The sequence below is a fragment of the Mastacembelus armatus genome, chromosome 6 (assembly GCF_900324485.2).
Source record: "Mastacembelus armatus chromosome 6, fMasArm1.2, whole genome shotgun sequence".
In the NCBI taxonomy this organism is placed as follows: Eukaryota; Metazoa; Chordata; class Actinopteri; order Synbranchiformes; family Mastacembelidae; genus Mastacembelus; species Mastacembelus armatus.
Genome location: NC_046638.1, coordinates 8,504,106 through 8,529,826, shown reverse-complemented (window position 1 = coordinate 8,529,826; position 25,721 = coordinate 8,504,106). Strand labels below are relative to the sequence as shown.

The 25,721-nt window shown below is 41.7% G+C and overlaps 3 protein-coding genes across 3 annotated transcripts; 2 read left to right on the top strand and 1 right to left on the bottom strand.

Annotated features, from left to right (window-relative positions):
* The first annotated feature begins 136 nt into the window (after positions 1 to 136).
* apba2a (amyloid beta (A4) precursor protein-binding, family A, member 2a) lies at positions 137 to 9,719 on the top strand. Its single transcript, XM_026311671.1, is given in 13 exon segments — positions 137 to 231; positions 2,276 to 3,538; positions 3,673 to 3,780; positions 3,978 to 4,008; positions 4,114 to 4,259; positions 4,485 to 4,488; positions 4,716 to 4,852; positions 4,939 to 5,124; positions 5,293 to 5,472; positions 5,633 to 5,845; positions 6,275 to 6,394; positions 6,562 to 6,702; positions 9,568 to 9,719. Coding segments are annotated over 12 exon segments (2,571 nt in total). The 5' UTR covers positions 137 to 231; positions 2,276 to 2,305; the 3' UTR covers positions 9,640 to 9,719.
* Positions 9,720 to 10,450: 731 nt separating this feature from the next.
* duox2 (dual oxidase 2) lies at positions 10,451 to 13,494 on the bottom strand. The gene is made up of 8 exons (XM_026311890.1): positions 13,480 to 13,494; positions 12,932 to 13,104; positions 12,686 to 12,743; positions 12,461 to 12,595; positions 12,011 to 12,218; positions 11,692 to 11,906; positions 11,415 to 11,605; positions 10,451 to 10,795 (listed from the first exon to the last, which is right to left on the bottom strand). The coding sequence occupies exons 2-8, from the start codon at positions 13,076 to 13,078 to the stop codon at positions 10,784 to 10,786; spliced, it is 966 nt and encodes a 321-aa protein (XP_026167675.1). The 5' UTR covers positions 13,079 to 13,104; positions 13,480 to 13,494; the 3' UTR covers positions 10,451 to 10,783.
* A 560-nt stretch (positions 13,495 to 14,054) lies between these two features.
* Positions 14,055 to 25,223, top strand: duox (dual oxidase). The gene is made up of 33 exons (XM_026311843.1): positions 14,055 to 14,121; positions 14,221 to 14,304; positions 14,404 to 14,568; positions 14,960 to 15,147; positions 15,317 to 15,518; positions 16,455 to 16,621; positions 16,938 to 17,001; positions 17,390 to 17,486; positions 17,613 to 17,703; positions 18,132 to 18,234; positions 18,344 to 18,516; positions 18,611 to 18,786; positions 18,899 to 19,017; positions 19,120 to 19,257; positions 19,385 to 19,498; positions 19,721 to 19,923; positions 20,153 to 20,338; positions 20,582 to 20,807; positions 21,082 to 21,175; positions 21,261 to 21,436; positions 21,525 to 21,594; positions 21,746 to 21,787; positions 22,121 to 22,299; positions 22,400 to 22,630; positions 22,748 to 22,847; positions 22,938 to 22,987; positions 23,077 to 23,204; positions 23,321 to 23,474; positions 23,617 to 23,849; positions 23,931 to 24,089; positions 24,213 to 24,368; positions 24,634 to 24,762; positions 24,849 to 25,223. The coding sequence occupies exons 1-33, from the start codon at positions 14,055 to 14,057 to the stop codon at positions 24,969 to 24,971; spliced, it is 4,587 nt and encodes a 1,528-aa protein (XP_026167628.1). The 3' UTR covers positions 24,972 to 25,223.
* Positions 25,224 to 25,721: the final 498 nt, after the last annotated feature.

Below are 25,721 nucleotides of genomic sequence, written 5' to 3'. Positions count from 1 at the left end.
TAAAATGTTTTAAACAGAAATGATATGGTCCAGTTATTTCAGAGAATATGCCTCTGACTGTGTTACAATATGTTGGGGAGCAGTGAGCACATGATGGGGGTGTATTGTCTACACAGGTTCCTGGGCTGCTGTGCGGCTTTTATTCAAAAATCACCATTCCGGACAGCAGCAATCTGATCTGATCAGCACACGAGCATTTAGGAGGGAGAGCCACCGACAGCACTGATGTTGGTAAGTGCCTCACAGAATAACCTATGTAGGGACAGGGGGGAGAAAAACATGTAACAGTGATGCATACAGGCCTGCATGCGGTAACAGAGCTGCAGACAATGCTGGATCCCTGTGCTACAACATCAGCCCATAAGCTGGATGTCAGCATGGTGCAGTCTCGATGCTTCAAATCAAGGTCGATGTAAACTGCAGCGGCAGGATGATCATATGTGATGCTTCCAGATGGTGAAACCAGCAGAGTGTGTGGAGGGAGTCAGCTCCATCCCTGCGTGGTAAATGCGCAGGGCGAACATATATCCGCGATTATGTTTACGATATTTAGGCAGATGGGAATGCGGTGTCCACTTGCGGGGAAACCCGGAGCAACCACAAACACCACCCCTGCAGCTGCGGCAAAAGTTTGGCGTAATGGTTTTATAAAATACCATCACAAATATGTGACGGGAAGGGCACAATGCATGAAATCTAAATGACTGAACCTTAATTGGTCACTATAATGACCCTTGTTGTTTTTGTTATCAAAATGCCATCCTGTCAGGTGCGTCTCATCTCATCGACACTGTGAACGATGTGAGAAATCAAATAGCTCAGTGCTTCATGTTTAGATGAGGGTGTTGTTGATGACATTTTGGACTGGGCGGGTATGAGACCACTGTGCTCAGTGTTATAGCTCGAATTCATTCAGTACTAATTCACTGATTAGGACGTCGTTACCACACAGAGGACATAATCACATCTCAGGGTGTATTTAGCATTTGTTTAAATTCCTATCATAAAAACAGATATGATGGAGCTTGTGAATTCATAAGGTTTCATTTAAATAGTCTTTACCAGTCCTCCTAAATTTGTGCCAATATCCATGTAAAACTGATGTGATTTTTTTTTGATCATATATGATCTTTATATCCCTTTGTTAGTGTAATGTGTTGATGTATGTTTGTAATGGTGTAGGGCTGCAACTGGTTTATTTTGATTCTAAATTTATCTGCAGATACTATCAGCTGGGCTACAGACTGCCAGAAAGTAGCAAAAAAAAGAAATACCCATCACATTTCCCAAACCAACCTCACATTGTTTGTTTTGTTTGTCTCAGACCAACAGCCAGAAAAATTCAAAGATACTGAAGTGACTATAAAAGACCAAGAAAAAGGGCACTTTGTCAGGCTGGATTAACAGAAGTTTGTCATTTTTGGATGAAAAAATGTGATTAACTGATCATCAAAGCTGTGGCCATATATTTTACTGGTTATGTGATTGGTATGTTTTTTTTTTTTTCTATACCTAAAAAAATCCAAAGGAAAAAAAAAGCAGTGTGCAAAAAGCATTTGCATTTATAATAAAACTGAGAAACTATCTGTTCATTTGCCAATACAAATGAAAACATTCAGTTGGAAATCCTGTTAAGATGTCAAAAGAATCATTTACTATTCCACTCACAGTTTCCTCAGAGGACATAAGTCAGGTCATAAATCTGGCACCACACTAACACACATTAAATCTGGTCTTCATCGATGAGTTGGTAAGTAAACATATACTTTTAGTAGATAAAGCAACAACGACTTAACAGAAAAAAAACATTGCATGCCTCTGGCCTTTAGTCGGTTAAAACAGTCTTCTGAAGGACGTCCAGACAAAATTAGAGCAGGCACAGCAAAGCAAGATCGCAGATAACAAACAACATCAGCAGCCACAGCAGCAGTCACAGACAATAGGACTGAGATGGTGCATACGGGTGTTAAATCACATAGAAGTAATGATGAAATATTATGATGTGGTTTGTCCTTGAAGCAGTGAACATTTCTGTGTGTGCTTAAAGCGTGAAAGACATTTACTCTGATGTAATAGGTCTTTCCATTCCAAAGTTCTGTGTAAATGTGCAAAAAAAAACATGCTATTTAAATCTGGGACAGTGATTTTTCTGCAAGCTAGACAACAATGGCTGTTGAAAATATCCCAAAAAATATATAACCCAATAATACGAAAATTTACATAATAATGCAGGTATCTGTAAAAATCTAATTTTGTTATCTGTTACTGTTCACAGGGTTGAGGATAGTAGGTTTACGAGCCAGTTATGGCTCATGGAACGAGGCCAGGAACAATCTCCAAAATATTAGCCCCTAGCCCTTCACCGTGTCCCAGTCCAGCAATCACAAAACAGAGCCAAGAAGAGCAGCGAGGTTTGGTGAACGAGGCACCTGAGCAACCACCACGCACCTTGAAGGATGACTGGAAAGACCAGCTGACTCCTCCTGTTTATGCAGACCGCTATTATACAAGTTGTGACCCGAGTCCCGAGGACATGGAAGACACCTGCTCTGAGTATGACAACGTGGGCTCTGATGTGGAGCAGGACTATGATGAGGTGCTGCATTTGAACAGAGAGGGCCTGGTGGACATGCGGTACTACAAACAGTACTGTCCTGAAGATGGTGCCTACAGAAAGCATGCAGCAGGTGATAATATTAATGAGAACAGCAGTGCTGTTGACCAGTTCACCTCCAGACCTCGTCATGTCACAGAAATATGTAAAGGATCACAATCTGACACTAAGCCTCACAAAGCAGAACAGAGCTTTAGGTCACACTGTGCCCCAGTTGCTTCAGATGAAGCAGAGGGGGAAGTGGAAAAGGGCCAGGAGAACAGATTCTTCTTCAGTGATGGAGATGAGATAGAAGAGGTGCTGGATGGGGCCAAATTTATAGAGGATTTAGAGGAGACAGAGAACAGTGTTCAAAGACCCACTAGCCTTTATCAGGGCAATCAAAATGAAAGAATTAGAAAGGGAGGTGATGAAAAGGAAAGAGAAGGTGACCCTCAAGTCACACGAAACCATAATATCAGAGGAGCCAGTAAGAAGTGTGAGTCATCGCAGATGGGTTCAAGGGAGAAGGAGAGACAAGTTAAGGGACGAGGGAGGAAGGGAGCAGGAGAGGACATTGAGCATATTGTTTCTGGGATTAAAGGATGCACGACCAGCAGCACTGAACAGCGTCCAAAGACTTCAACAAAGGACTGCAAAAAGGCAGCTGTGCGGACCAAAGTTAGATCTGGTTCCAGTAAGCAACATCCTCCTCCACCACCCCGCCATTCTCATGCTCAGTCACCTGCCAACACCCAGAAGGCCCAGCCCCGTAGAGAGACCCCTGCTGATCCCAGGCCCAGTCCTGCCTCTGCCAACAGCCAGGAGAATGAACCCAGAGTTATCAAACCATCCCTGACTGCTCAACACACACAGGAACAACAGAGGGAGTCTCCTGAGGAAAGGCAAAGACGGCCAGAGAAGCCACCACTGCAAATGGAGCAGGTCTGTGTCAGATGCCCCCCCCCCCATGGCTTGTATTTGTTAATGCTGCATTTTCCTCATAGTATCATCAGCTGCACAGACCAAAAAGAAACATTTGAAACAAATACTTTTTAAAGTAGGTGTTTTTTGTACAGCAGGGTGAGAGGCCAAGCACAGCTGTGGTTCCTGAGGACGTGCCAGAGGAGCTGAGGGGGCCTCAGTGCCCAGAGCCAACCCCTGCAGAGGAGAGCAATGCTCCCAAGGTGAAGATGTTTTACACAACATGTTTGATGTTTGTCAAAGGTGTAATTCAACCACTTTTCATGTAGCTTTTGGCATTTTTAATTATACTCTGGAAGAAAAACACAGGTGTGTAACCACCTATTTGCTGTGATGTGAGATGTCTTCTGGACTATCATTAACATACAAATGTTTGCTGGTTGTTTTAAATCAAACACAGGAAGCCGCTTCTTTCCCCAGTTTTGAGGACGGTAATTATTTCATTAATTATTTTGTTACGTCTAATAGTTTATAATAATTTCACAATTAAACATTAAACACAAAAGGCCTTACAAGAGACTTGTTTTGCCACATAGTCCCAGGTCCCTGTGAGCCAGAGGATCTTATTGATGGGATCATCTTTGCAGCTAACTACCTTGGCTGCACTCAGGTGTTGTCTGATAAAAATCCATCCAAGTCTGTCCGCATGTCCCAGGCCCATGAAGCTGTCAGCCGTATCAAGGTAACTTACCATTGGTTAATGTCCATTTAATTCGGTTCATAAATAGATATTAGTGTATGCTTTCTTCCTGCTGGAATGTCTCAAAAATGTAGGGACAGATCTGAAGGAAATGAGGGAAAAAGGTCAGGCTGGGGTCCAGGAGAATTGATTTTATTTTAGAACTGGGTTTTTTTGCTGTTCAACAAGTTGCCTTTTAAGCTAACAAACTTACATATATACAGACAGAGGTGTGTGTTTGCAGATTTAAGAAATTTAAAACGGCTTTTACTGTGGGTTTCAACGAATAAATGGAATTTAAAGCAATGGTAGTGTGACACACTAGTATTGCCACGTGAGCTGTGCAGCAGGTTTACTTTTACCACAGGGTGGAGCTGCCGTTTTGCTTTTGTTGCTCACCTCCTAATGAGCAGTGCTTTGATAACTAGCTGAATTTACACTTGTGATATGAGATTTAAGTACAAAAACATAAAAAAATGTCTAATTAATAAATGGTATTAATTTCCAAGAGCCAAGATGAAGACTCTCAGATGATGACAGAAGTGGACCTATTCATCTCCACTAAAGCTGTCAAAGTGCTGAATGCTGACACACAGGTGAGTTGTAACTCTTAAATCTTTTTGTGTTGAGTCTATTTTCAGACATAATGAGCAATGAATGTCATTATTTTTGCTCCACACAGGAGACAATGATGGACAGTGCCTTGCGTACCATCTCCTATATTGCTGACATTGGCAGCATTGTGGTTCTCATGGCACGGAGGCGTATGTCTCAGGCCTCATCAGAGGATTTCTCAGAATCTCCAGACTCTACCAGTGAAGGAAATAATCAGTACAGGATGATCTGCTACGTCTTTGAGTCAGAGGATGTAAGTGTTTTCTGCTTAGCAAGCACACTAAGCATACATTTTTAATCTGTGGTTTATACTCTTTATGCGGTCACATAAATCATTGTGATCTTTCTCACCTCCTTACTGTTGTCAACTTGGATAGCCTCTCTGCTCAGTAGTTTTCCCCAAACACTCCCCTTCCCATAGGCGCAGCTCATCGCACAGTCAATAGGTCAAGCTTTTAGCGTGGCCTACAGGGAGTTCCTGCGGGCCAATGGCATCAACCCGACCGACTTGAGCCAGAAACAATACAGTGACATCATCAACTCCCAGGAAATGTACCACGATGACCTCGTCCATTTCTCAAACTCAGACAACTGTAAAGAGGTGCAACATTTTATTTATGGCTCTAATGAAATGAAATGTGGGTAATGACTAATGGATTCCCCTTTACACAAAAGACTAAAGGAGAATCTCATGTAAAATTTAAAATGTGCTTGAAAAAGACTAGGAAATGTTTTTGTTTGTTTGTTTGGTTTTGTTTCAGCTATATGTAGAGAAGCAGAAAGGGGAGAGTCTCGGAGTGGTGATCGTGGAGTCTGGTTGGGGCTCTATTCTACCCACCGTTATTCTGGCCAGTATGCTGAACAGTGGCCCTGCAGCTCGCTCTGGAAAACTCAGTGTTGGGGACCAGATAATGTCTATTAATGACACCAGCCTGGTGGGGCTGCCACTTGCAACCTGTCAGGGCATCATCAAGGTACGCAGCATATCAAGCACCTCCAGATAGTGTCTGCAGTGTTAATCTAGTCCTGGTGAGCATTCCTAAAACTGTTTTGAGTCTTATAGCCCCAAGGTAATTTAATAACCATTACTCAAACAGGTGTTAACTGTGTAATAACTTTTGAGCCGTGCAGTTGGTCGTTTAATAAGTAGTATGTAGCAGGATGATGCACGTTGGATCAAAAATAATGTTTTAATATGTTTGGGCAGCAGTGGAGCTTTATAGATCAGAGGAATGTGTTATAAAAGGCTTTGGCTACTGGCAAAACTTGTTACTATGATAAATTTCCTGATGGTTTTGGTTTTTTGGGGATTTGTTGACAATAAGAAAAAAATACCACTAAACTTATACTACAAAATGATTACAGCATTAACGTGTGCTGATGTGTTTTTGGACATGCTCCAGGGTCTGAAGAATCAGGTCAAGGTAAAGCTGAGTATAGTAAGCTGTCCTCCTGTCACCACTGTCCTCATCAAAAGACCTGATCTCAAGTTCCAGCTCGGCTTCAGTGTTCAGAACGGCATTGTGAGTAAGCCCTTGTTAGTAAGTAGAACGACACTAAACTTAAGGCTGAGGCTCGAAATGAATGGTTGGCAACTTGTGAAGAGCACCAGTGTTTTTTTAAAGAGTGGTTGTTATGCTATAGTCTGTGTTGCTGCAAACTGTATAAAGTGTCTTTTTCACGCTCTCAGATCTGCAGCCTGATGCGAGGTGGCATTGCAGAGCGAGGTGGCATTCGCGTTGGACATAGAATCATTGAAATAAATGGTCAGAGCGTTGTTGCTATGGCACATGAGAAGATTGTCCAAACCCTGTCTGTCTCAGTGGGTGAGGTAAGGACTCCTCATGCCACAAGATGGCAATTTTCAACAATTACTGCACCAGTTATATATACAGATTGCATCAGCCTGAGATTGGTTGAAGACCAAGATTATTGCATACATGTAGTACCATTTCTTTAACATATAAAATTAATAAAAATGACAGTTGCTTGTTTGAGAAGTCTTAGTTGGCCAGAAATTAAGGAATGAATAATTCCATTCATAATACTCTGTCAACTTTAGGAAACTCACTTCATTTCCTTGCCTTTTCCTTGCACAGTAAATATGAATAAATATGACAGCTAGTACATCCAGTTAGCTGAGCTTAGCAAAAAGGCTTGAAGCAGAGGAAGCAGCCACACTGGCTCTATCAAAAGGTAATGAAATCAGAATCAGAATCAGAATCAGAATCAGAATGAGCTTTATTGCCAAGTGAGTGTGCACACACACACACACAAGGAATTTGTTTTGGTACAGGGGGGGGGGGGGGGGGGGGGGGGGGGGGGGGTACTCCAGTGCAAACAGACATAAATACAAATGCTACAAAGGGTCAAACAGTAAACATAAATGCTACAGAAATGCTACAAAAAACTAAAAGACTAAGAGAAAAATGCACAGATAACCTGAGAAACAGGATGAAAGGGGAACTAATTGCTGTGCAAAGAGCAAGAAGGTGCAAGTGTCATAGTGCAGGTGGTGGAAGGGAATGGTGGAGAGCTACGAGTTTAAGAGTTGGATGGCCTGAGGGAAGAAGCTTCCTTTGTGCCGGGCTGTCTTGATGTTTGGAGCTCTGAAGCGCCGGCCAGACGGTAAGAGCTGGAAGAGGTGGTGACTCGGGTGGGTGGCATCCAGAGTGATTTTCCGAGCTCTTTTTCTCACTCTGGAGGTGAACAGGACTTGGAGGGTGGGTAGGGTAACACCGATGATCTTCTCAGCGGTCCGGACTGTCCTCTGAAGTCTTCGGATGTCTGATTTAGAGGCAGAACTAAACCAGACAGTGATGGAGGAGCACAGGACCGACTCGATGACCGCTGAGTAGAACTGGGTCAGCAGCGTCTGTGGAAGGTTGAACTTCTTCAGCTGGCGCAGGAAGTACAACCTCTGCTGGGCCTTCTTCGTGATGGAGTCGATGTGGAAGTTCCACTTCAGGTCCTGAGAGATGGTGGTGCCCAGGAACCTGAATGACTCCACTAGTGCCACAGTGCTGTTCATAATGGTGAGAGGGGGGTGGGTGGGGGCATTTCTCCTGAAGTCCACAACCATCTCCACTGTTTTGAGCGTGTTTAGCTCCAAGTTGTTGTGACTGCACCAGCGAGCCAGCTGCTCCACCTCCTGTCTGTATGCAGACTCTTCACCGTCCTGGATGAGACCAATGACAGTGGTGTCATCTGCAAACTTCAGGAGTTTCACAGAGGAGTCACAGGAGGTGCAGTCGTTTGTGTAGAGGGAGAAGAGCAGTGGGGAGAGAACACACCCCTGGGGGGCGCCGGTGCTGGTGATGCGGGAGCCAGAAGTAAATTTCCCCATCCTCAGTAGCTGTTGCCTATCCGTCAGGAAGCTTGTAATCCACTGACAGGTGGAGTCAGGAACAGAGAGCTGGGAGAGTTTATTCTGGAGGAGTGATGGGATGATGGTGTTGAATGCTGAGCTGAAGTCCACAAACAGAATCCTTACATAAGTCCCTGGTTTGTCCAGATGTTGCAGGATGTAGTGCAGCCCCATATTGACTGCATCATCCACGGACCGATTGGATCGGTAGGCAAACTGCAGGGGGTCCAGGAAGGGTCCAGTGACGTTCTTCAGATGGGCCAACACCAGTCTTTCAAAGGACTTCATGACCACGGATGTCAGAGCCACTGGTCTGTAGTCGTTGAGTCCTGTGATTTTTGGCTTCTTGGGGATGGGAATGATGGTGGAGCGTTTGAAGCATGCAGGGACTTCACACAGCTCCAGTGATCTGTTGAAGATCAGAGAGAAGATGGGAGCCAGCTGGTCAGCACAGGTTCTGAGGCATGATGGTGAAACCCCATCTGGTCCTGGTGCTTTCCTTCTCTTCTGCTTCCTGAAGAGCCGACACACATCGTCCACACTGGTCTGAAGTATCAGAGCGGGGGAGAGGGGGTTGATGGATGGAGGTGTTAATGGTTGCTCTGGAGGACAATCAGAGCGGGTGGGGGGTGATTCAAATCTGCAATAAAACTCATTCAGATCGTTCACCAGCGTTTGATTGCCTATTGAGGAGGAGGATGGAGTCCTATAGTTGGTTATTGTCCTCAGGCCTCTCCACACTGAAGCAGAGTCGTTAGCTGTAAACTGGTTTTCCAGCTTTTTGGAGTAGCTCCTGCAGGCTCCTCTAAAGCTCACATTGTTGCCTCTTGATAAAGCTAGACTAGCTGTTGTAGTGTCATAATCATACAGATAAAGGGTTGGTATCAATATATTCTTAATTTCATTAGTAAACAAGTGTATTTCCCCAAATGCTAAACTGTTCCTTGAATTTATAGCTCATTTGGCAGTTGACTATAAATGGCATTTCAAATTTTATAGTCAGATTACTTTTCTGTATCAAATTTCCACTGTAAAAACCATTCTTGGTCTGCTCCAGTGATAACCCTTTTCAACAGCTATTAACATACTGCGAATTTATTTTTCTATCTGTTTTTACCTAATTTCTCCAAGTGTGCATCTCCATTAAGCCAATAAAAGCTTATTATCTGTCATTTATGGCTCAGACATCACTTCTGACTCTCTGGTGGCACAGAGCAGAGTAAATTAGGCCTAGGATTTAGGTGAAATCATCATAACTGTGCCTCTATGAATGGGCTTTTACTGTAAGTGTAATAATCCCTGTCGCTCTCATCTCTGCTTCTCTGTCAGATCAACATGAAGACGATGCCTGCTGTGATGTTCAGACTGCTCACAGGACAGGAGACACCTATCTACATATAGAGACCATGCATGGATCTGCCCACTGTAGTTCTGCATGTCTGGCTGTGTGAAGGCGATGGACAGATGATGGACAGGTGGCTCAGTGGGACAAGGAAAATTTATTTTTCTATCATTTTTATTTTTTCGGCCTCTTGTTGCAATGCTGTAAAGGACATCCGGTTCTCATTTTCAGGATTTATCTTCACTTACATTGTCATAATGGCCTTACAATGTGAATACTCTGTCTGTTGTACTGTATGTGAGTTTCTGGTGTTGAAGAGAAGTAGCTTTAAGGTCATGATTATTTTCTTATGAAGAGATAAATTAGTATGTTTATTTTTTATTTAGTCATTTTTATAATGTGTATGGAGTTTAAAAATGTACCACTGTAAATACTTTGGATTACTCAAGGACTTGGTTAGAAAGGCCATATTACTCCTACAGTATATGCATGTTATTATGAAGAATTACTGACCAGGGAATAAGTCTCAATCTGACATGATAATGTATTGCAGTTAAATATTAAAAGAAGATACAATATGCTGTACAAAGGCACTAAACTACGTGTATTATGGTGACGCTGAAGGCCAAAGACACACCTACTTTTCAAAGACGTTCACAATGGATGATCATTACTTTTACCGGAGTGTACAAGAATGTATGAAAATATACATTACTGACTGAATGTAATGGTAAAACACACTGAAAATACAGTATCACTGCTGAACACTTGTATGTTGTTTTCATTTTTTATTGGGGTGTTACTGCAAAAAATATACTTAGAGACATTAACAAAACAAGTTTGAATTAGAGATTAATCAGATGAACTTCCATAGGCAGTTTCCTTTTGTGTTGTCAGATGTATTTGAATCCCTTAAGATAAAATAATGTAGTTTTGTCACTGACAGCTGAATGCTTACTATTGATCAGTGTATATACACATTGTATCCTATAGAACTTAATATACTGTATATACATCTACTGAAACATAGCACACAAACTTTACAAATCCCAACTATTTACAGTTAAATTGCATAGAACACATAACACAGGCTCACATACATATTTAATAGGTGCAAAATTAGATACTCCATCTTAAACACATTCAGCAAAAATATCTTCAAGTATTGGCTGGACAACCTCCCTCAGGGAAGCATGGACAGGTTCATGTATGTTCCTGAAACATGGAAAAAAAGTGATCATATTTAACAATTTGCGAATATATAAACTATTTCCTTAAAGTTTCAATGTGCTATATTTAGTGTGATCTATGGAAATAGTGTTATAAATAAGTTGGCATTAGTATGTAACCACAGGAAAATACCAACATTTTCTTAATCTTAGAATGAACATTTAAAATCTACATAGGGAGCAGGTCTCCTTTCACAGAGGTGGCCATGTTGCACTGCTAATACAGTAGCCCAGAAGGATAAACCAAATAGTATAATTATAAAAATATAATTATATATTTATAGTAACACATAAAGGAATCGTGTTTTGTTTTAAACGTGATAGCCACCGTACAGTCCCTCGCCTCGGAAATGGGTGGGGTGTGAGGGCGTGTTCAGAAGGTTGTATTCTGCAATCTCACCACTAGAGGCCACTAAATCTTTCAATAATGCCGTATTGGTCACATTTTCCAAATGTCCTAATGTTTTGTGCAACAGTAAATGTTTGTCAAAATTAAGTTTTTCAATAAATTAATTAAAACACTGAAAGACTAATCCCCTTACAAGTAGCAATTTTACTTTCCTGATTGCTAGTGTGTCAAAACTATCTTAGCATCACCAATTTACCTGCTTGACTTTTGATGTCAGTGGTGAAATTGTCACTCCATCAAGAAAAACTGAGTTCAGGAAGCCCTCCTCATAAGAAACATCTTCGTCGTCGTCACTGCCGACACCAACGCTGAAAGCCTCTTTCATCTTCTCTGGTATCATCAAGTTAAATAGAACCACCAGAATCCCAATGATGGCGCACAACACACCTGAAAATCATTTCAGTCAGTACAACTCCCATACCCACAAGCCAGAAACACAAAAGTAAAATAAACGTGTGGCTTCTTCTCATTACCTGTGGCCAGAGCCAGCCAGAACGAATGGCTGTATTCTGTTTCAAAGGAATCAGTTCCTATGGAGAAAATACACTGAGGCACATTCATGATGGTGGAGAACGAGGCCATGGAGAAGAAGATGAATGCAGCGGTGGCCAACGTCATGTACCCAGCATACAAAATGACTGGCATGGAGAACAGGATATTGGCGACTATCCAGCAACAAAAGGCAGTCCTGTGAAATTGTGCAGTAATTGTAATTCATAGTATTTTTTTAACAGTAATCTGTTAAAACTGACAGTACTTTAATACTTCATACTTTAAGTTATTTGTAGTTACCAGAGAGTTGCAGACGCATATCGTCCAGAATATCTGTATTGAACAATGAGGCCACACGGGCTGCTCATGGTGAATTTCTCAGCAATGTACAGGATGGGGTTGGGTAAACCTTTTTCCAGAGCTTCCTCGTACTCTTCATCGATAGTGTCATGCCAGCTAAACATTTCATTGTAATCAATGGTCTCATTAAACTGTATAACAGGATTGCCTAAGAAAGAAAACAAAGGCAAATTTCCATACATGCAACATAACAGATTGTCCAAAAATTCATATAAATACACTGAAATCTTCACAAATACAATTTTAGTTTTTTGCTTTTTATGACAGGCATTACTGGAATATTTTATGAGACTACAGAGAAAACATCTATCTTGTTTAAAACACTAAAGCTGCAGTTATGTGAGGATAATGTACACGTATCTGCACATAACAGCAGCAGTAACCACTCACCTTTCAGTGTAACATTAATTCCATACAATCCGACGTGCAAGCCGACCTCAACATTAACCTCTGCGTTGCTGAAAGACTTGTAGGTGGCAGTGGTGGTCATCCTGGCCTCAGCCCAGTTGTTGGTAAAGTTGAGCGCTGCAGAAAACGCATGAAAGTTTGATATGATGGCAGGAGAAGGAAAATCTCTGATATATTGAACAACAATAATAAGAATCCAAAACTCACCCACTGTCACTGCACCTATGAACAAGCTGATAATTATTCTAAACATCCAGAAGAGCCGCTGATAGGAAAGCAATACAATTAAAATTATTTCTGGTGAACAAAATAAAAAAGTTGAAAGTTGAAACTGATGCTGTTGTTATTTTGCACCTTTAATAACACCCCTGCCTTTGCACAAACTCAGTCCACAGTTCTGAGGTTTGGTAATATGTATACGGTGAGTAAGAGTGTCTGATGGGTTGCACTCACCGACTTCCCTCGTATACCTGGCAGAATGACAAGAAGACTGACTGCTAGCACAAGGAAGACCAGAATACTGGTGAGCAAGCAGCCACTGAAGATGAAGGAGGTCCTTTGTAGACGGTAGAATGGGTAAATGTCATCGTAGAATGTCATCTTAGCTCCTGAGCTTATGGATGCAGCTGAGACCAGACAGTGTAACAGAGAAGACAGTGTTAGAGGCACGGTTCTCAGTTTCCTCCAGATGCAGAGATAGCAGCTCTTGGTCCTTATTGCAGATAATGGACATTGCGCATGACTGAGCACAAAACATATGTAACTGATGCAAAAGCATTTAACATTGTCTGGCACTAGGTATCTTCACCTCTGAGAAATAAATATCTGTGTAATACACAGCCGCATGCAACGCTTTACATCCATCTGACCACCATCAGTGAAATGTCAATAGGTGCTATAGACATGCAGATTTTATTTCAACCTATAGAAAAAATGAATGTTTCAAGTAAATCAGTCAGAGAAACTGCGCAAAAAGGTCAAATCCAAAAGAGGTTTCTTACCTGAAAGTTGAAGGGCTGAAGAAGAGAGTGAAGTGTGAATGTTGAGGCAACGTGCACCTCTTTTATACCACCGTCCCCCTTTGTCTCACTGGGGAGGAGGATGTGATGACTGGGTGTCTGTGAGAAAGAGGTGTGATCCAGAGGTGCTGAGCATTCCCAATTTGGGCAACACGGGTCTCATGTAGTTTGTGATAAGCTGTCCAGCGCATGTTGATTTTAGTATTGCACCATTCTTCACCTTCACCTGTGCACCTGCGCTACCACAGCACTACTCTTCCAACTACAGGAGGTAAGACTCAACTATTTCATCTTCTCATGTTGATAAAGGAAACACGACAATAGCTTTGGTGTCTATAGTTTATAATGACCACAAAAGAAAAGAGCAGTGCCAAAGCTTTGTAAAGACAAAAAAGACTTTCACTGGCTTTTTTTTCTAATCTCTTCTAAAACAACAAAGCTTAGTGAAATTGAAATATGAAAGATTGAACAGAAAATGTTAGATACCTTCACGTCGTCTTCACTTTTCAGAAGTCCTTCACTCCTCTTGGCTAAGCTGAAGAGCATCTCTCGCATCAATGGATTTGCGTCAAGGGATTTTGAGTATCTGCGCAGCGGTTGGCTTGGCGCTCATTCTCAGTGAACGTGAGTAGACACCAGTTGAACTTAATATTCCCTTCTATCCACCGCAGTTAAGAAAAAGACATTAATAAGAAATGCCGTTTAAACTCGACATGTATCCAGGTTCGCGCTGCGCAATGACATGGGAGGTTCCTCGCTTTGACGGATGGTACAACAGTTTGGGATATCCCAAACGCGGAGCTGTGGGTAAGTTAAGTCACAAGTGACAAGCCACAAGTGTGCAGCAACGTTATAATTCACTAACAGCTCACCTTTGTCAACGCACCGTACCTTTCCCTCGCACAGGTTCTCACCTTGTGCGTCTGGTTCCTGCGCATTACTGGGACGGGGTCTACCAACCTGTCCAGGAGCCGCTGCTGCCAAACGCGCGCAGACTGAGCAACCTGCTGTGCGAGGGACCCTCCGGTCTGCCCTCCACACGCAACCAGACCGTGCTCTCAGTGTTTTTTGGTAAATATATTACACTGACGTTACAATAAGTGGCCACAAGTGGCAGGACTTGCACCGGTGCCGATAGTTTCCAACCCATGTAACCCGAAATGCAGCTGCAACACAGGTGTAAGCTTTAAAGATAATTAAGCTGCAAAGTGCAATAGCCTGCATGCCTGTCCTTAACAGCTGCATTACGTTTCAAAGTACAATCGTCGACTTACAAAATGAATGTTACAAAATCTGATAAATGCATTGATAAAAGACTGTAGTGATTCATACAAAAGATATTGGATCATACCAGTAATATGCTTTTCAACATCCCCTGGTTTGTCATAACCATTGAGAATAGTTGAATAATATAAAATAGTTGGCAAAGGCTTTTTGAATTCAGTTTTCTTCAACTTTTCAGGCTATCATGTTGCATTTGAAATTTTTGACTCAAGAGCTCCTGGATGTCCACCTGAGTTCATGAACATCCCAGTCCCAAAAGGTGACCCTGTCTTTGACCCGACCGCCACAGGAAAAGTCCTGCTGCCCTTCCAGAGAGGACCGTGGGACAAAGAGTCTGGGCAGAGTCCCAGTAACCCACGCACACAGGTTCTGGTTATGTGCTCATGGCAGTATGAAATATTAATGATAATGTTATCACTGAATTGCAACCTCCTGAAACAATCAGTACATTTTCAGAACTGCAATAATAATATTGTGTTGAATGTGTTTTCTTTTTTATAAAGTGCAATAATTTGAGAAACACAAATACATACAGGTCAACTTGGTGACAGCGTGGATAGATGGCAGCTCAATCTATGGCCCCTCCACGTCCTGGTCTGACTCTCTGAGAAGCTTCTCTGGAGGGCTCTTGACTGCAGGCTCTGAGTGGAACATGCCTAAAGAGGGAGGAGGACAAAATCTCATGTGGAGCGCCCCTGACCCCTCTACAGGAGATTATGGATCGCAGGGGCTTTATGGTGAGACATTTTATACTTCAAACCTCTGACTTGCAAGAAACTGCGTTCACAAAGAAGCAATTTCATTGTACAGTGAACATCAGACAGTGGGACATTTTAGAAATAGGTCAGAAGAGGTGGTGTTGATTAAAGGAATAGTTCACTCAAAAGCAGTCATTTCCTCACTGGAGTTAAGTACATCCAAACAAATAGTGAACTGTTGCAATATTGCATGAAGAAATATTGACAGGGGCTCAATTCAAAACATCTGACCTCACTGATGTTTTTGATGCTTTACAAGTTTTTCAAATACCGTGTTTCAGAATCTGAGCATCACAAACTGGCTAAATTACACTTAATAGATCTCACTGAAAATATCTTGGTGCATAGATTTCCCTCAAGCTAAGACTGAACATGTTTTAGTGTGTGTTTGAGTGAGCTATACCTTTTCTTGCATATGTTGTTTTACCAAGGTCTGCTTTGATCAGGGTTGCAGCCTGCAAGGCTGAGTCAAGAGAGGCCAAGCCTGACGTGTGCTATGACTCTTTAATTATTGTGTAAATGGGTTGTCGCACTCACCACAGTAAATCCCTCTCTCTATAGCAAAGAAGACACCGTCCAGTCATCGCAAAACCAGTGTTTTGTTGCTTGTGTTGTTAAAGGTGTGTAGTTATTATCTGGGGTGGAGACGGAGGATCTTCTTCTTTTGTCACCACTCTTTTGTCATATCATTGAAAACAAACAGCCATATCATCAATCCAGCGGTGATCCCAGATCCTCATCAATGAATGCAATTGGAGTGTGATCTGGAGAAGGTGCAGAATATTTGTCAGACACAGTTTCTATTTAAACTTACAGCCTCTTCTCTATTTCATTTGTTGTAGCTGTTGAGATGCTACTTCACGTTATGGAAAAAAAAAACAAAACAATTCCCTTTTTGCCGTCTTCTGTGTCTAGAGTTGGGAAATGCCTGGGCCAATGAGAACATGTTCACGGCAGCAGAGGGGATTATCTGGTTTCGCTACCACAATTATGTTGCCTCTAAACTGCATGAGGAACACCCTGAGTGGTCAGACGAAAAGCTGTTTCAAAACGCCAGGAAGACCGTCGTGGCCACATTGCAGGTAGAAGGAAAAGTCTCCATGTAATCCTCTCGCTACACAGGAGCTGATTTAATTTGCACTCTGGAAAGAACGAGGTTGCATCAGCACCAGGTGCTCATGATTTTATGGATGAAATGAATGGTTTTAGTTTAAGGGCGAGTGCATCATCTCTCACCTCCAAAAAAGGAGGAAAGGGCAAGAAAAAAACATTATAGCAAGATCTATTATCAGCTAATGCTATACAGTTGTTTAATTGATCCTCTATAATTCTAGTATAGGTTTAAAAAAAAGATGCATTAACCCTTTATCCCTGTTTTTTCTTTTTTTTCTCAAACAGAATATCGCTCTCTACGAATGGCTGCCTGGATTCCTTGGAGACAAAAAACTTCCTCCTTACCCAGGTAAGAACCAGGCAGAGTACGTGCACGTTCAAGTGGAGGGGAACAGGTAATGCACTGGTAACCACAAGCCATCGTGAGGTGACCTATTGCTGGTGGTGTTTTTACATATATGTGCTTCGTCAGCAAAGTATCACCCTGACTCTCCTTTTTCTGCTGATCAAGCACCCACAGCAGAAGAAAGTTAAAGGGCCAATGGTCAGATGCCCCCAGCACTTCAATCATTTTCTGTAGATACACTGCCTAAGTACTTTAACCCTTTATTTGAATGATGGTAAACTGTGGTAGGTTTGCATGCCCAAGTGCTGTTTCTATCTCAGGTTGATTTTTTTTGCCAGTTTGGTGCTTTTGTTTTATATATATATATATATAAATATCTTTATGTATGCAGGTTACCAGAAGTTTGTTGATCCAGGGATCTCTCCTGAGTTTCAGGCTGCTGCCATACGATTTAGTATCACTATGGCGCCACCTGGTGTTTACATGAGGTAGTGATTCTTCCCCCATCCCACACACAGTGTGTTTAGTGGGTTTTAGATGACTGTAGCACTGAGAGTCGAAACACAGTATATATTTTATTTAAGACATGTTACACTGACTCTGTTTTCCTACAGAAACAGAACCTGCCATTTTCGGAAGATTACCAACTTGGATGGCACATCATCACCGGCGCTGCGTCTCTGTAACAGCTTTTGGAAACGTCAGGTATACTCATGTTAACAGCGTGCTTTCATTTGAGCTTTCTTGCCTGTATCAGTGTAACAATTTCAGTGTTATATTTAGTACAGTTTTTTATTTATGGAGATGGGAAAAGTGTGGGAAGAGAACAGGTAGGATTTCTGGCAAGATATTTGTCACTTAAGATGCAGGTAAAAAAAAAAATAATCCAATCTAAAAGTTTATGAAAATGTTTTGTCTGTTTTAATTACAAAGTGTGTGTGTGCTTCTGTAGAGAAAAATAAAGTCTTTAACGACACAGCGAGTAAGTAAATAATATGATGGATGAAGATCGTTTCTCTCCAAGGAACTGGTGTAGTTACCATGGACTTTAAATGGCCTATTTAATACCATCTGTTAGAGACAGAAGAGTTTGGTTTATTATGTATTAAAGGCTTTTGTCCTTTTGTCTCCAGAGAGTCTATGTGGAGACAAGCCAGGATGTTGACGACCTCCTCATGGGCATGGCTTCCCAGATTGCAGAGCAGGAAGACAATATTGTTGTGGAGGATTTGAAAGGTTTGGTCTTTCTTATCCACTGCCTGTGTCTATCTCTGTCATTCACCAACACTTAGGTTATGAACTAATATTCAGTGCTCTGTTTTGTTGATGCTGTTTTGCTTGACAGACTATATGTATGGACCCCTAAGGTTCACCCGAACAGATTTGGTGGCCCTGACCATCCAAAGAGGAAGAGACTTTGGTCTACGAAGCTACACTGAGGTCAGAAAAGCTCTGGATCTCCCTCCAGTAAACATGTTTGAGGACATAAATCCTGAGCTCAGCCGCACAAACCCACAGGTAAATGTTACAACCTCACAAGCAAAACACGTCATTAAACAGATGATGATCCATTCATGAAGAGCAGTAATCCCATGATTTATCTTTTATACAGTTGCTCCACGATATTGCAGAGTTGTATGACAGAGACATATCGAAATTAGAGCTCTTCCCTGGAGGAATCCTGGAGTCCCTCGAGGGTCCGGGTCCAGTTTTCTCCGCCATAATCTTAGATCAGTTCGAACGCATCAGAAATGGAGATCGCTTCTGGTTTGAGAATAAACAGAATGGGTATGCAAAAGGAAATAACTGTATTACAGTTTACAGTTTGTGATCATGTGTTCACATCATGTGACTAAGGCATCTCGGCACACCATTTTCTTACTTGAGTTATGTTTTCCAGTTTGTTTACAGATGAGGAGATCCAGGCAATCCGCAATGTGACATATCATGATGTTCTTATTGCAGTCACCAGTGCAGAGGCCTCTGATATACAAAATAGTGTGTTCTTCTGGCGGGATGGTAAAATAATAACCTTTTAAGTTAAAAAAATCTTATCTAATATATACATATATATATATCATTTAATTAAAGGATAAAACATTGCATATCTGTTGCCCTTAGGTGACCCTTGCCCCCAGCCTGCACAGCTGAATGCATCAGTGCTCTATCCCTGCACTAATGCCACCAAACTTAATTACTTTGATGGGAGCAAAGCTGGCTTTGGGATATTTATCGTTGTACTGTTCCTCTTTCCTGTTGGTTAGTAACACACTCACATAGCCATTCTATTTTGCACTGTAATAATACTATCATACTAATAATACTATAATGCTAATAAATAACCCATCAGGAGTTTGATTCAGTTGTGGATACTTTACCTTCACAGTGAGTTTTCTAGTGGCCTGTATGGTGGCGTATCTTCGTAAATACAGGTACAAGAAATTCCAAAGAAGAAGAAAAGCTGGTGACAGAACAGAGGAGCCATCTGTGGGAATCACCGGTATGAAATCTGTGGGATTAAAAATATCTACCAATATTTTTTCCTGCAGTGTCCAATACTAGTAATACATATTATCAGTCAGGTCTGACAATGGACTCTAACTGTCAGGTAGTATTTAACATCACATGCCATTGAAACCTAAAAGTTTTTTTTTCTGCTATTGGTATTTCCTGTTGTTTTATGCTCATTGTACATCTCTTTCATTCTGTTTTTGCTCTTCAGCCTATGAGTGGCAGGGTTTTAAAAAACATCTGAATCCTGTCAGCGTGGAGGTTTGTGAGAAGAGGAGGCTGCAGGTCTTTGACAGATATGGATCCACACTGCGCTGCCTCAATTTAGGCAACCAGGACTACCTGGATGTCCTTCTCTCCAGTGACCGTAGCTGTAAAGCGCTGCTGCTCAAAGTACCAAAAGAGTATGACCTGGTGAGTGGTTTGAAACTGCAAACGCAGCTTTAGTCTGATGCAAGTTGCAAGCAAAAAAAAAAACTGTTTCAAAAAGAGTTTGCTACTGCTGCTTCGTGTGCAAGTGTGTACCGTCATATTCAGCTTTCTCACACTGTGAAGTTGCTTGTACTTTTATTTTTCACCTCATCCAGTTGTTGATGCAAACATGAGTCTGCAGATGTACCTGATTTTGTGTTTCTACATCCAGGTGCTGTTTTTTGATGACGAGAGCAAACGTACAGCATTTGTCAAGCATCTGCACCCAAAGGTGACAGATGTCAGTCAGGAGATTAGAGTGAAGCAGATGAGAGAGAAGGAACTGCTGAAGGAGGCATTAACCAGAGAGCAGAGAGCTCAGATTGTGGAAACTTTCATTCGACACGCGTTCTCCAAGGTACCATCAGCCTCTGGATGTTTACATCATCCTCTGCTCTGCTACAGCGGCAGCAGCTTTAAGCTCAGCCACAAAATGTCGTCAAACCTTGTATGAGGTCAAATTAGGTCTAACCCCAAGCCAGAAGAACTAATTGTTGGTCTCAGTGGTGACCTCATCAGTGAAGATAACCTCAGCTGACGTCAGAGATATTACTAATGATACTACGTTGACTTTTGATGACACTGTCCCTCTGGTCTATAGGTCTTGGAAATACAGAGGTGTGATGCTGGGGACATGAGTGGTGTTTCCCGTGAGAAAGCCAGAGAGGTTCTCCGGTGCGAGCTGACAGCGTCAGAGTTTGCTGATGCACTTGGCCTCAAGCCTGACTCCATGTTTGTGGACTCCATGTTCACACTAGCTGATAAAGATGGAAATGGTTACCTCTCCTTCCAAGAGTTTCTTGATGTCATAGTTATTTTTATGAAAGGTAAAAGCAGTCACTTCAAAATAACATGAACATTTCAAATTATATAGAAAAAAAAGGTATGTTTGAAGATTTTGATTCCTGGGAGATGAAGAGAACGATCAATATTGTTTCTTCTGACCATCATGCAGATATCATTTTAGCAGGCGTAGCAGCTCCCTCCCTATTATTCAGCTAATCAAAAAATGAATCTACAGAAGATATTATGAAAACAATTAATAAATAAATTCATTGACTAAAAGGTATTAGTCCATCAGTGATACATGTTTTTATACAGGGTCCCCTGAGGAAAAATCCAAACTGATGTTCTCCATGAACGACATTGGTGGAACTGGTTTCTTGTCAAAAGAAGAATTTGCCAGGATGCTCAGGTTGGATTGTTTTTGTTTATTGTTTTATGTTGAAGTCTATGTAGTTCATTCAGTGGGTCATCCTCACCGTTCTGATATGCTGCAGGTCTTTCATTGAAATCTCCAACGGTGCTCTGTCAAAGAGCCAAGCAGAGGACGGCATCAAGGCCATGATGCAGGCTGCAGGCTTTGATGACAAGGAAAAAATCTCATGGGAGGACTTCCACTTCCTCCTGCGGGACCACGAGAAGGAGCTGCAGTTTGCTCAACTCAATGTCAAAGGTGTTTTGTCCAAGAAGATTTTTCTTTTTAAATGATCCTCATTTCTTTGACCTTGTCTGATGAATGACTGTGCGGGCTGTGTGTGCAGGGATGGAGAAACAGGGCAAGAAGCGGCTGAGTCGAGATCAGAGAGTGTCCTTCATCTGTCCAGCTAACAGGTGAGAGAACAGGACACACAGGCTGTAATTTATCATCCAGATCACAACCACTGTTTCTCAATATACACAAAGAAATAATTATTTTCTGTAACTTTCAGGTGATTTCTGTAATTATTGTTTCCAAACTCACAAAACAACCTTCTGTTTGCAGCGACATCAAGACAGATGGACAAGACATACGAAGACGGAAGAAGTACGCTTTTAGTTTCATTTTTCTGCTCTTGTGAACACATAAGGTGTCAGACAACGTAAAGTGAGACCACCTTTGAAAGTTCCTTTTGCATGAATATTTACATATATAAGGTTGTGCAGAAAACCATGTTAGATTGTGGTTTACCAAAACCTTTGGAATTTATATTAGAAAGTCAGAATGTAATAATCGGACTGATCATAAATTTTTATTGTTATATTCATTTTATTTTATTTATTTTTTTGGTTTAAATCAGCTGAAAATGGTTCAAACCTCCAATGCTTTAACACACAACACCTCCTGAATAAAGTCTAATAGTTTTTTTAATATTTTCAGGTCAGGCGTCCATACTCCAAATGTGTATGTGAAGGCCAAGAGGGAGCAGTACATCAGGAACCCAGTGCAGCAGAGAATCCAGCAGTTCAAACGCTTCATTGAGAATTATCGGCGGCACATCGTCTGCGTCATCATCGTGTACGGCATCACGGCTGGTGTCACACTTGAAAGATGTTACTGTGAGTAGAAAAAACAAAATCTTTCCACTTGACTCTACTCCGTCATTATCCCCTGGAGTCACACATTCTGGTCTGCTCTGAATAACAATACTGTGTCCAGATTATGCTTTGCAGGCTGAAAACACAGGAATCCCTGAGACTTCAGTAGTGGGCATCATTGTGTCCCGGGGTTCGGCGGCCGCCATCTCCTTTCTCTTTCCGTACATGCTCCTCACTGTGTGTCGCAACCTCATCACGTTGTGCAGAGAGACCTTCCTCAACCGTTACATCCCATTTGATGCCGCCATTGATTTCCATCGCTTCATGGCCATGACGGCCATCATCCTCTCAGGTTGGTTTAGAGATGGAGAGAGTATCACAGTTGGAAGTATTGATGGGAAGTTTTTTTTTCTCCACTTGTTCATGTTTTATCTTTGTGAGCTCACACCTTTTTCTTTTCTCGCTGTAGTTGTTCACAGTTTGGGCCATGTGGTCAACATCTACATCTTCTCCATCAGCAACCTCAGCATCCTCTCATGCCTGTTCCCAAAAGTCTTCAACAACAATGGGTAATGTTTAAAGTGTGTGCTATATTTTAGCAGAGATATGTGCACTTTGCACTGTGCTGGTAGCCGACTGACGGCGTGTTTTCATTTCAGGTCTGAACTTCCTTTCAAGTGGTCGTGGTGGTTCTTTCAAACTGTTCCAGGTATATTTGAAGACCTTCTGTAATACATGAACTCCTAATTTTATTACGCTAATTCTGTTTTTTTTTTATCTGCTTTGTCCATTTCCTAGGAATGACTGGAGTCTTGCTTCTTTTCACTTTTTCATTTATGTACGTTTTTGCCTCACACTATTTCCGCCGCATCAGTTTTCATGGATTTTGGATCACGCATTACCTCTACATTGTTGTGTACATTCTAGTAAGTACTTTACTGACTTTAAAACACCCCAAATGTAGCCTATAGCCAGCTGTTTTTGTTTTTATGATGGAAAGGTAGTTTGGCTAAACTTGTGACGCTTTTTCTTCACCACATAGACAGTTATTCATGGCAGCTTTGCCCTCCTGCAAGAGCCCCGTTTCTACATCTATCTAATCCCTCCTGCACTGCTCTTCCTTCTGGACAAACTAATCAGCTTGAGCAGGAAGAAGCTGGAGATCCCAGTGGTCAGAGCGGAGCTGCTGCCTTCAGGTAAAAAAAAAAAAAACTCCTGGAAACACACTACTCAGTTTCAGTCTTTGTAATTAAAATTGCAATCTTTATCATTCTAGTCATGTAAAGTGTGTAAATGGTGCATTTGAGGTCACACTTCCTTTGGCTCTCCTGCGTGTAGGTGTGACACATCTGGAGTTCAAGCGACCACAGGGCTTCGTTTACCGTTCAGGCCAGTGGGTTCGCATAGCGTGCCTGATGTTGGGCACAGATGAGTACCACCCATTCACACTGACATCTGCACCTCATGAAGAGACCCTCAGCCTGCACATCCGAGCTGTGGGGCCCTGGACCAGCCAGCTCAGAGAGCTCTACACCGAAGAAAGCCTGCTCGAACTTGGAGCATACCCAAAGGTATGGCATAGCACTGTGTGTGTGAACAGCTTCCTCAGCTTTTCATGATATTAAGATACATTTTTTTTATTTCATCCCTAGCTGTACTTGGACGGCCCCTTCGGTGAGGGCCATCAGGAGTGGACTGACTTTGAGGTGTCTGTTCTGGTGGGAGGAGGAATAGGAGTCACCCCGTTTGCTTCCATCCTCAAAGACCTGGTGTTCAAGTCCTCCATTAGGTCCAAGATTCAGTGTAAAAAGGTGCTGCTTAAAATTGAACAACCTACAACACAATTTATCTCCATTTCCTCCCAGAAGCATTATGTTAAAGAAACTCACTCCATAAACAAACTTGTGTTAATGCTCGCTTGTTATTATTTGAAGGTGTACTTCATCTGGGTGACACGAACACAGCGTCAGTTTGAGTGGGTGTCAGACATCATCAGGGAGGTGGAAGAGATGGACACGCTGGAGCTGGTCTCAGTCCACACTTACATCACTCAGGTGGCCGAGAAGTTCGACCTCCGCACCACCATGCTGGTGAGTGGCATTTCCAAAGTGTCACAAAAAGAGAGAAAGTGGGCTGACTTTTCTGTGAAACAAATTATATATGACAGATAATTAATAAGCTTCACAGGTAGAGAGCCAGGCCGGCTGTTTGTCTCATATGTGGACTTTATGCTATGAGAGCGTGAGAGCGATAGCAATCCTCTCATTTAACAAGACAGAGAATGTGTGTGTGTTTGTTTTTCCCAAATTTTGAACAGTTGTTATATAAGAATCACTAACTGAAATGTCTCGACAGTATATGTGTGAGCGCCACTTTCAAAAGGTGTGGAGCCGCAGTCTCTTTACTGGTCTGCGATCTGTCACCCACTTCGGCCGTCCACCCTTTGTGTCCTTTTTCAGCTCACTGCAGGAAGTTCACCCCGAGGTCAGTGCTTCATGTTGATCTGTCCCCAGCCTGGAAAAAAAACAAATGGATTAGTTTATCTTTTAAATTTGTATCATTTTCTTTAGGTGGGTAAAATTGGCGTATTCAGCTGTGGCCCACCTGGACTGACCAAGAATGTGGAGAAAGCTTGTCAGCAGATGAACAAGAGGGATCAGGCTCATTTCATGCATCACTATGAAAACTTCTAACAACTAATGCACATGGCTACAGAATATCAGTGAGCCACCTTCTGCTGGAGAATACAGGTTAAGTTACTACAGCAGTTAATAAGTAATATTTCCATTAACAACCAAAGAGACAATTTCAGAAGTTGATTTCATATGCTGTAATGCTGAATAATGAATTGAAACATACTTACTGGCTACTAATTAAATGTGTTGTCTTTTTTCATTGTTCTGATCATAAATATTATTGTTATATTCATTTCAATCAGCCAAGGGGGGGAATTTAATTACATACAGTGTTGCAACAATACAGAATTGTATTCATGATTTTTAATCATCGTCATGCGTCAAGTTATGGAGTTAGCTGTAGTTTTTTGAAAATATAATTCTATGATATTGATCTTATATCATTGATGTTATGTTATTGATCTTGTGTGTTTGTGTAAAATATCAGGAAAAAATAAAGCAATGTGTTACAGCAGAATTTGTGCTAAAATCCTAAAATGCAGAAAGATTTATAGGGATGTGTCTTTGAGCTGAGTCTTGAATGTTAAATGTCTTTATTGTAGGACCAGTTGGAAGAAGTTCTCTAAATAATACTGTTGGATCATTCTGATGCTGCTTGTTTTTAGACTGAAATTGAACTTGAATTAACCCAAGCAAAATTTGATTTGTTGGTGTTTAAACCATCCAAAAATAGAAATATATATAAATACAAATATTCTTTTTCCCAGAAAGCTACATTGTTTCTTGGTGGATGGATGGATTCATAAA